Source organism: Tupaia chinensis, unplaced genomic scaffold (genome assembly GCF_000334495.1).
Source record: "Tupaia chinensis unplaced genomic scaffold, TupChi_1.0 Scaffold146687_1, whole genome shotgun sequence".
In the NCBI taxonomy this organism is placed as follows: domain Eukaryota; kingdom Metazoa; phylum Chordata; class Mammalia; order Scandentia; family Tupaiidae; genus Tupaia; species Tupaia belangeri.
In genome coordinates, this window is record NW_006206544.1 from 4627557 (window position 1) to 4637963 (window position 10407).

Here is a 10407-nt window from a genome sequence, read left to right on the forward strand (position 1 = left end):
AGAGAGAAAGTGAGCAAGCAAGTTGCTAGGTCCAGGATTTGAACCGTGATTGGCCCTTGAACCATAGTCGGCCATGCGGGAGTCCAGTGTCTCAACCACCATGCCACCCACTGGCCCCCCACCTTGTAAAGTTCTTTTTAACAGAATCCTAAAACTTAGGAACTATTTAACATGTCACAAGTTTGAAAAATTACTACCCATATTTAATGCCTAATTTAAAATGCCAGAGGGCAACATCTAGCTCAGGGTTGGCAAACTTTTTCTTTGGCTCTGTGGGCCACACACAACTCTTGTCTCATTCTTTTATTTTTGCACATGTGTTCATAACTCTAAAAAATATAAGAACCACATAGTTAGATTTGGCATACAGCTGCTAATTAATCACCAATCTTTTAATATTGTTTTGTTTGAATACTATTGGCAAACTGAGTAATGGCCATACAGTCTGTTTCTCATCAAATCTAGGGACACAGTGAGCTACCATGGGCACAGTACCATACAGTCATTGTGAGGTGGCTGGAAGGAGGACAGTGATGAGTTTCAGCAAACTCAGGACAGACACCTTTTGATAAATAAGGGCCAAATAGAGTGTCAGGCTGAATCTTAGTATTAAAAGCGAATGTGATCTATGATTCAGAAGACACTGCAACAAAGAATCATGGGCTTAGGAGGTTTAGGGGGAAATACAGAGAGAAACCTACAAGAAGAACCAATGATTTCAGTCGTAACCTGACAACACTAAATGTTAAGATGCTAACAGTAGCCAGGTTCATATACTCACATATCATAAAATTCATCTGTTTATGTATACAGTTAGTGAATTTTAGTTAATTTGCACAGTTGTGCAGCTGTTACCATTATCTAGTTGGGTGGTTGAGGATTGACTGAAGGGATTTATTTTGCCATAGCCAAAGCTTTGTCATTATATTCAACCTGGAAGCTTGGAGTGTTAAAGGCAGGTTTCTGGCAAATGATCATTTAAATCTTTGAAAAATAGTATGTATATTTATAAAAGTGTAGGCATCTTTCTCTCTGACCAGAAAGAAATGGCTATCAGGTCGGCAGACTTGAGGAAGGGAAATGGCCTGAAATTCCTGTAGTCTGATTTCATTTACTTTCATTTACTTCTTCACAAATTTGAACTCTGTAAAAGCCTTCAGATATCTCACTGGCCCTCACAGAGAGAACGTGACCCCAGTCCCCATAAGTGCCTGAGCTCTTTTCAGGCCTAGGTCCCTTGGGACTAGGGCTGCCTAACAAAAGATACCACAGCCTTGTTTCTTTTTTTTTTTTTTAACTTTTTTATTTCCAAAGGACATATGCACCATCACGGGGAAACCAAGAGAGGGCTAAAGCACCCTCTGTGGGGCATGGTCACAACTCAGTCCTTTGTCTTCCATTCCTCCATCTGATTGGAATTTGTGGCAAGCATGCACATGCACCGAGGATGTTTTTCAGTTCTCCATACCTGGATTCAAATGGCAGTGGGCCATATGGAACTCAGCTTCCTTAACCTAGGTCATGTGGCTGGTTCCACATGACCACATGGAATGTTTCTACCAACTCACAGAGTTCCCTCAGGCTCATTTGCCTTTCATCCCCCACTGCATTCCTGACCCCAGCAACCAGCAGTCTACTCTGTCTCTGCAGTTTACCTTTTCTAGAAATCCTGTACAAATGAAATAATACAAAATGCAGTGTTTTGTGTCTAGCTTCTTTCACTTAGCATACTTTTTTTAGATTCATCTATGTTGGTATTATGTATCTATAATTTTTCATACTGTGAAGTAGTATTTGATAATATAGGAGATACATATTTTGTTTATTTACCAGTTGATAGTCATTTGATTTGATAAATAGATGTTCAAAGTTATTAGAATTTTACAGTTATTTAAACATTGATGTTTGAAAATCAAATTGCTTATCTTGAGCAGTTAAAAAACTATTGTAAATAAGTACTCTTGTGCAGTTTAAGTCTTCCATCCAAAAGTCCTAAAAAGACATAGAAATAGAATAGTTTCTATGTTAATTTCTAATTATCCTCTGAAGAGTATAGTTTATAATAAATGTTAGGTTCTGTCACATCTGTCGATTTGCAGGCCATTTATCTACTAAGCTAGATATATTTGGGGTTAACAGGTGTTTTCTACCTGTCTTCTCTCTGCTTTAATCTTTATCATCTTCACCAGACTCCTATGGTATTCTCAGAGTATTAGAGATATTCTCAGTGTCTGGTATCTATGATCTCATTCTCCCTAACGCTGCCACCTAACAAGATCACCAAGTCGTTTTGAAGGATTTTGTACGCTAATATTATTTTGCTTTTAATTGCCAGAGGGCATGCATACTCACCAGAGAAAGATAAGAAGATTGGGGAGAAAGCACCCTGCTTCAAAGGGCGTGGTCATGCACGATCATGCCGCAATCCCCTCTCCTCCATTCCTCCATCCTGTGAGGATTTGGGGCATACACACACATGCACCCAGCATGTTTCAAGCAGTGGGGACTGAGATTCAAGCTGCGGTCAGCCATGAGGAATCCGTCTTCCTTAATCACTAAGCTACTGGGCCAGCCATTTGCTATTATTGATGAGAAGAGATTCTTCAAAGTCTTTAAGCTTTATTTCAGCTAAACCTAAATATGTATCAAGATAGATTAATATTGGGAAAATCACAATGAAATTAGATTTCCTTAAGGCAGTGGCTTTTAGATTCCTTTCTCAGCACTGTTTGGGGAGGTGTTCTAAGGACTAACATGACTAGCAGTCAGAGTAGAGGTTTCTAAACTGCTTCTGGACTCTACAACCCTCGCTCAACTAAAATAGTTTTTTTCTCTTTTCTAAATTTGTTTTACTTAGGAAATTGTCAATGGGAATTATTTGAACAAAGGGTTCTGAGACTTAAAGTTTGTGGCCACTGCTCCAAGAGGATATTATATATTTTATAGGGAAGCATCTAATTCTTCTTTCTCTCTTCCTCTCTCTTTTAAATTTGTCAAAGCATGTGTGTACTTGCCAAAGAGAGACAGAGGCAGAGGAGAAGTGGGAAAACACCCACTGTGGGGAATGGTCACACTGCAATCCCGTCCCCTGCATTCCTCCCTCTTTTTGGGATTTTGGGCATTCTCACACACACACCTAGAGTGTTTCTCAAGCTGTCAGATCTGAGACTCCAGTCATGCAGTTAGCCATGGGAGATGCAGCTGCCTTAACCATCATGTCTCTGGCGGGCCCTTTCTTACAGAAAATGAGAATGCAAAGAAAGTGGCACAGGTGGGAGGAAAGGGAGTGCCGCAGAGTCTGACACCAATGAAAGGAGCTAAGTAGAGTTGAAGAAAAGGAGTCAAAGAACCCTCACTAACCTCTCCCTGTCTGTCTTTAAATTTGTTGCAGGTTTCAGCAACATTTGCTGCAAGTTTAGTCACCAGCCCTGCAATCGGAGCCTACCTTGGACGAGTGTATGGGGACAGCTTAGTGGTAGTCCTGGCCACAGCTATAGCTTTGCTAGATATTTGTTTTATCCTTGTTGCCGTGCCAGAGTCGTTGCCTGAGAAGATGCGGCCAGCATCATGGGGAGCACCCATTTCCTGGGAACAGGCTGACCCCTTTGCAGTAAGTTTAGACCTTTCTCTTCTCTGCCAAAAATGAATATGTGAGTTAGTGCAGCATTAATATTTTATTGCAGATGTTTCTTTGGGAAAATGTCTTGAAGGATTTTTGTAACATTTTGAATATGTTTTAGAATAGAGGAATGAAATAAACTAAAAAAAAAATATAGTTGTCTTTGTATCAGTTGCCAAAATTTCTGCATATTCTTTAGGAGTAGTTTATTGTTTTTGATATAAAACCTTATATCTGTCCTTTTTTTTTGTTCTAGTCCCTAAAAAAAGTGGGCCAAGATTCCATAGTGCTGCTAATCTGCATTACGGTGTTTCTCTCCTACCTACCGGAGGCAGGCCAATATTCCAGCTTTTTTTTATACCTCAGACAGGTAAAATTCTATTCTACCAAGGACTATTTTTCATTGCTTAGTGTCATAATAAAAATACTTATCTTGAAATATCTGTAATCAACAGAAAACTGTAAAAATGAGTATCATTTTATAAACAACCGTTCACTAGACTTAAAGCCCTGTTTCATGTGGCTGGTGGTTGTTAGATGTTTTTTATGTGGGTATTTTGTGTATAATGATTTTTGGCTTGGGGCCAGCAGGTGGCGTGGTGGTTAAGGTGCCAGACTCCCACATGACAGCTGTGTTTTGAGTCCCAGACCTGGCAGCTTGAAATCATGCTGGGCATGTGTGCCTGCATTCCCGAAATCCCAGAAGGAGAACGAAGGAGAAGGGATTTGGGTGTGTTCTTTTTTTCCCAGTCAGTGATTTCTTATTTTCCCTCTCACTATCTGTCTCTGGGGAGGGCAGGCACCGGATGGCAAAAACCTTTAAAATAAAAGGATTTTTGTCTTAAGCTTAAAGATGTAATTTTCCCTGTCAACATAGGTGGTTTGAGTTTTATTTGTTGCTTATGTCGGTATTAGGATATGTCAACTCAGTCACCTGCTCAGAGCAGTTAATTTGTGATTTATAGCTATATAAGTAGAGCAGCTATCCAGAAGTGAGAGAAAAAATGTTTTTCCCTTTCACTCTAATCTTACTCGACAGACTAAGCCTTTATCAATACCTGTAAAGAGCACAATATGCTGCAGTATTTATTTATTTGTTTATTTATTTTAAAATTTGAATGACTTTATTGGGATTTTTGGTTTACATATAATTGTTGTACATGTTTTTAAGATACAATGTCTTTTCATGGCATGTATATAGTCTGTAATAATTGAATCAAGAATGTAGCCATACTCGTCCTCTTTGACATTGAACGTTATACATTATACAGAACACTTGATAATAGTTCTAGCTTTTTGAGAGGAGTTGCAGAAGTATATTTTGAATTGTCAGTGATTTTCTTTACTCTGCTTTGGTACCCTGTTTCATAATAGTCTACTTTCTTAATGTGTGTTTTTGTGTCTTATTTGTGATGGAGCCCATGCACGTGCATGTGAGAGCCAAAGAGAAGGATGAATACCTTTGCAGGGTTTGATTTCAACATGATCCCCTTTCTTCAGTCCTCTAACCCTTCAGACCTTGGGCGCTCATCAGACCTTGGGTGCTCGTGCATGTGCCCAGCTTGTTTCAGGCTCATCGGACCAGAGATGCGAACCGTGGTCACCTCATAGGATCCAGCTTCTCTTGAGTGGCGCATTATCACTGCACCACAGAGCTGACCCTGCAATATTTATTTGTAAAATGATTGAGTTGTTTTTATAGTTGTCTCTAAAATTTAGTATATCTTAATTAAAGGACCTACCATGTACTAGTAGGTATTTTTACTATGTTAAGACTTGCTGGGGGGAACCAGCAGTTAGCGTAATGGCTATGTTGCTGGACTCCCACGTAGTCGACCGCGATTTGAGTCCCGGACCCGGTGGCTTAAAATTCACATGCCCAGTGCATGTGTGTATGTGCCCAAGATCCCGAGAGGAGAATGGAGGTGAAGGGGTTGCAGCGTGGCCATCTCCCCTGGGGGGTGATTTCTCACTTTCTGTCTCTATGTCTCTCTCTGTCTGTCTGGTGAGCACACGTGCCCTATAGCGAAAAAAACTCTCAAAAAAAAAATAAATAAAAAAGACTTGTTGGGAACCAGCAGTAAGCGTAATGGCTATGTCGCTGGATTCCCACGTAGTCAACCGCAGTTTGCGTCCCAGACCCGGTGGCTTAGAAGTCACACCGGGCACATGTGTGTGTGTACCCAAAATCCCAAGAGGAGAATGGAGAAGGGATTGCCGTGTGACCATCCCCCCCTGGGGGATGATTTCTCGCTTTCTGTTTCTGTGTCTCTCTCTGTCTGTCTGGCAAGCGCATGCGCCCTATAGTGAAAACCTCTCAAAAAAAAAAAAAGACTTGTTCTTTTTCCTCTGAAGAATTCTTTGTTTATAAGTGAGTTAGAAATAAATGAAATATGAGTTAAGTATGAATTAAGTTTTTGTTTATAAACTTTAGGGGATTCATTTAATGTTAATATACAAGCTGTTGTATTAGTATGGTATTTATTATGTTTTTTTAATTCATTGATGTTACTTTTCTGGAACCCTTCTAGATAATGAAATTTTCACCAGAAAGTGTTGCAGCATTTATAGCAGTCCTTGGCATTCTTTCTATTATTGCACAGGTGAGTTTCCTTTTTGACTAGAGTGTTATCATGGAGGATAACCCTGCCTGGCCATCCAAACACGGCCTTATATAACAATGATATCTTGCTGGAGTCACCGTAGTTAGGAGTCTGAGGTTTGTAGGTTCAGAAACTAAACATTATTAGTGTTGCTAGTATTGATCAGATTTTGGGGATGGGCAGATATTAATCAATATATGATATATAAACCAAAAGGCAAGCTTATTGATATATGATGTATATACTTATGTGAAGCCAGAAATTTTATGTCTTCTTAGTCCTTGTTCTATTATTGATTCACTCATTCACCAATATTTATTGAATACTACTGTGTGTCAGGCACTGCAGATATACCTGTGAACTTCATTAACTCAGTTGTTGAGTTTACATTCCAGTGAAGTAAGATAGAAAATTATTGGGACCAGCAGTTGGCATAATGGCTATGTTGCTGGACTCCCACTCAAACCACGGTTTGAGTCCCGGACCTGACGGCTTAAACTCACGCTGGGCACGTATGTATGCATGCCCAAGATCCCAAGAGAATGGAGGAGAAGGTGTGGCCATTCCCCCTGGGGGGTGATTTCTCGCTTTCTGTCTCTGTCTCTCTCACAAACGCACACGCCCTATAGCAAAAACCTCTCCAAAAAAAAATAAAGATAGAAAATTATTAAATACATCAGTGTAAATGATCGTGTAATGAGAACTCCTGAGGAAAATGGGGAGAGGGGATAAAAAGAGTGTGGAGAGGAAATTAAAAGGCCTTGCTGAAATCAAGGTATCGTTTGAGCATAGACTCAAAGGTATGAGGAAGAAGCTTTGAGAATATCTGAGTACTAGGAATGGAAATAAAACCCTGAGGAGAGACTGCACGTGACATGTGTAAGAAAGCAAGGGGCCCGGGCTGACTGTAGTGGGGAGAACAAGGCGGTTCTAACTAGTGTTAGGAAATAAAGTCCAAGAGATTATCTGGGATCTGGTAGGTCATCATTTAGGACTTGAGAAAAACAGGAAGCCATTGAGGGTTTTGAGCAGAAAAGTGACATGAAGTACATATTTTAGAACCACTTTTAAGAAAATAGAAGATAAAATCCTTTTTTTTTTTTAACCTCTGGAGGGTGGTCACACTACAATCTCTTCTCCTCTGTCCCCCCCACCCCCCAAGGATTTCAGGCATGTGTGCACACATGTCCAGCATGTCTCTCAAGCCTCCAGGTCTGGGACTTAAACCACGCAACCAGCCATGTGGGATCGAGCTACCTTAACCACCTGCTGACCACCACTAATTGACCCAGGAAAGTCCTTTTAATTAGACACGGGTGGTTAGCCATCTCTTGGGTAGGATTAATTCTACAGATTTTACCATTTATAACTTCTTGATCCAGTCTAGTGTTAAAAATCCAGTTTAGATGCTATCATATACCTCCCTCAGCCTCCCCCACCCAATAGGCACACACATGGTTTTACTGTGAGTACTATTGCTAGCATCAGTGTTACCCTGTAAATCTTTGGTCTGGAAAAGCATTGTATTTATGTATTCATTCCTGGCCAGCAGAAAAGTGCTCTTCACCTCTGGAGGAAAATACATTGTTGTCTGTATATAAAATTAGCTTTAAAAAAATCATCATCTGAAAGTATAATAAAAAGAAAAATGTCTAAATAGTAAGGGTGGAACTGTTGAATTTTTTTGTAAGAATTATTTAACTTTATTTATTTTAATTTGACCAGAGAGAGAAACCAAGAAAGCAGGTCTCCAAGTCTGGGCCTCAAACCATAGTCGGCCATGTGGAAGTCCAGTGCCCTTAACCACCATGCCACCTGCTGGCCCTAAGCTGATGAATTTTTAAAGGTTAAACTTACCTTGCAGTCCTGGGATAAACCTAACTGGTCATAACTGTCTTTTTCCATATATCACTAAGCTTAGATTTGCGGATATTTTGTTAAGATTTAGATAGAACAGACCAACAGTGTAATGACACATAAGAGATTAATAGCTGTGAAGTTTTATGGTTTGTTTTTTTTTTTTTGGAAGATTTTTGCTGTAGGGAATGTGAGCTCACCAGAGAGAGACAGAGACAGAAAGCAAGAACCCTCCGTCCCCTAGAGGTAATGGCCACATTGCAGTCCCTTCTCCTCCATTTTCCTCTCAGGATTTTGGACATGCACGCACACATGCCCAATGTGAGTTTCAAGCTGCCAGGTCTGGGACTTGAACATCTGTCGACCGTTTGAAGTCCAGCACCTTAACCATTATGCCACGTACTGGTCCCAGTAACTGTACAGTCTTAAGTTCTGCTTCATACAACTGATCATGGGAGCGTTAGGTACGTGGTCAGTTTGGGCAGTAACACTGCAGACTGAGTGATGAGTTGAAGGAAATGTTTCCTATCTTCAGCCTGGCAGTTAGCACAAGGGATGGAAGATGAAAAGCAGTTTCTGAGAGTGTTACTCTGGTAGGACAGACAAGTAAAAGTAAAGGAGAGGGGTGTGGCTGGATTTGTATTGGAGGGTGGGGGGCGCCAGCCGTGGGCCTGGGAAAGAACAAGCAGCCCTCCAGCCCCATTGCTTGCACAGTCTCGATTCATACAAACCAAGGATCTACAAGGGGTGAGGTCCTTAAGTATCCATGTAGCTCTTGCTGTCTACGTAGATACACATTTTTTAAATTAAAAATAAATAAATAAATAAAAATGAGAAATTAATAGGACTTCAAACCCAGGTAAATGAGTATGTAGTCTGCATGTACATATTAAAAATTATAAGTTTGAATTTTTATTTTTTTATTTATTTATCTAGGTTTTTTTTGCCAGAAGACATATGTACTCGAGAGACAGAGAGGGGGAATGTGAGGAAGCATCCCTCTAATGAAGAGTGATCATCCTCATACTCTTCTCTATCTCTCCCTCCTTCTAGTATTTTGAGCAAACACATGCACCCAGTGTGTTCCTCAAGCCCTGGGTCCAGGACTTAAACCACTCAGTTGGCCATATGGGGTTCAGCTTCTCAACCGCCAGGCTAGGTGCTGGCCTTATTTATCTATTTTGCTAGAGGGTTGTGCTTGCCACAGAGAGACAGAGGGAGAGGAGAAAGCACCCTCTGTGGGGAATAGTCACACTGTGATTCCTTCTCCTCCTTCTCTCCCGCCTTTGGGATTTTAGGCATGCTCACACACATGTCCTGCGCGTTTCTCAAGCCACCAGCACCAGAACTTGAGCAGTGTGGTTGGCCATGTGGGATTGGCTATCTTAATTACCAGGCCACAGAGCTGGCCCAATAATTACATTTTATTTCATTATACGAAATACTACTATACATGATATTATTATGTATAGAGCCCCAAATACAGAGGAATTGTCTTAAATTCTTATTAGCAGAAGTAGACCATTTTTTGACCTCTGTTGGCTTCTTAAACCCGGGAAAGACCAGCGTCTTTCTCCCTCCCCTTCAGGAGCACGGAGCTGCTTGTAGCTCCCTACTTACGTCTCTTACGTTTTTCACCCCTGTGCCTTTGTTCCTGATATGCTTTGTGCCACTCCTCTTCCACCATAAGTATCCCTTCTCTGGGTTCCCGTACTAACTTGAGCATATCTATTACTGTATAGATTTTGTTTCTTTTTTTCCGTTCTTTAATGAGGAAGAGACAGAGACAAAAAGATATGCATCCCAAACAGGGTCTCACAACTCGATTCCGCCAGGCTGCCCCAGCCAGTCAGGATCCATTGGCATGTTCACTGGGCATATACAGATCAGTTCTGGGACCAAACCTTGATCTCCCATGTGGCTTCTAACATTGCACAACTGCTGTGCCACCCTGGCTGGGCCTGCTTCCTAGTTATTTTTGCTACAGTAGTTTGTGAAGTCTAGTAGAGCTCTGAGTCAGTGCAAGGTCAAGATCATGTCATGTTTCTCTATGTCACCCTAGCACCCTATACTTAAGAACACTATTTTTTTCCCATAGTATTTGAACAACTTTTAGGGGGCACTAGTACCTACCAGAAACAGAGAGAAAGGGGCATGGTCATATGCCACTCTCTTCTCTGTTTCTCTGCCCTGTCAGGATTTGGGGCGTACATGTTCAACACACCAGCATGTTTCCAAGCTACTGGGGCCAGAATTCAGGCCTTGCAGTCGGCTACGTGGGATCTGGCTCCTTTAATCACCAGAACACGGGACTGGCTTTAAAACCTT

General features: G+C 41.0%; 1 protein-coding gene across 1 annotated transcript in view; it reads left to right on the forward strand.

Annotated features, from left to right (window-relative positions):
• SLC71A1 (solute carrier family 71 member 1) overlaps nucleotides 1-10407 on the forward strand; it is a gene marked incomplete at its 5' end in the record, with an annotated part of 42900 nt that overhangs the window by 18521 nt on the left and 13972 nt on the right. The window contains 3 exon segments of the mRNA XM_014584376.2: nucleotides 3392-3610; nucleotides 3876-3989; nucleotides 6151-6222. Of these exon segments, the coding sequence (XP_014439862.1) occupies nucleotides 3392-3610; nucleotides 3876-3989; nucleotides 6151-6222 (405 nt within the window).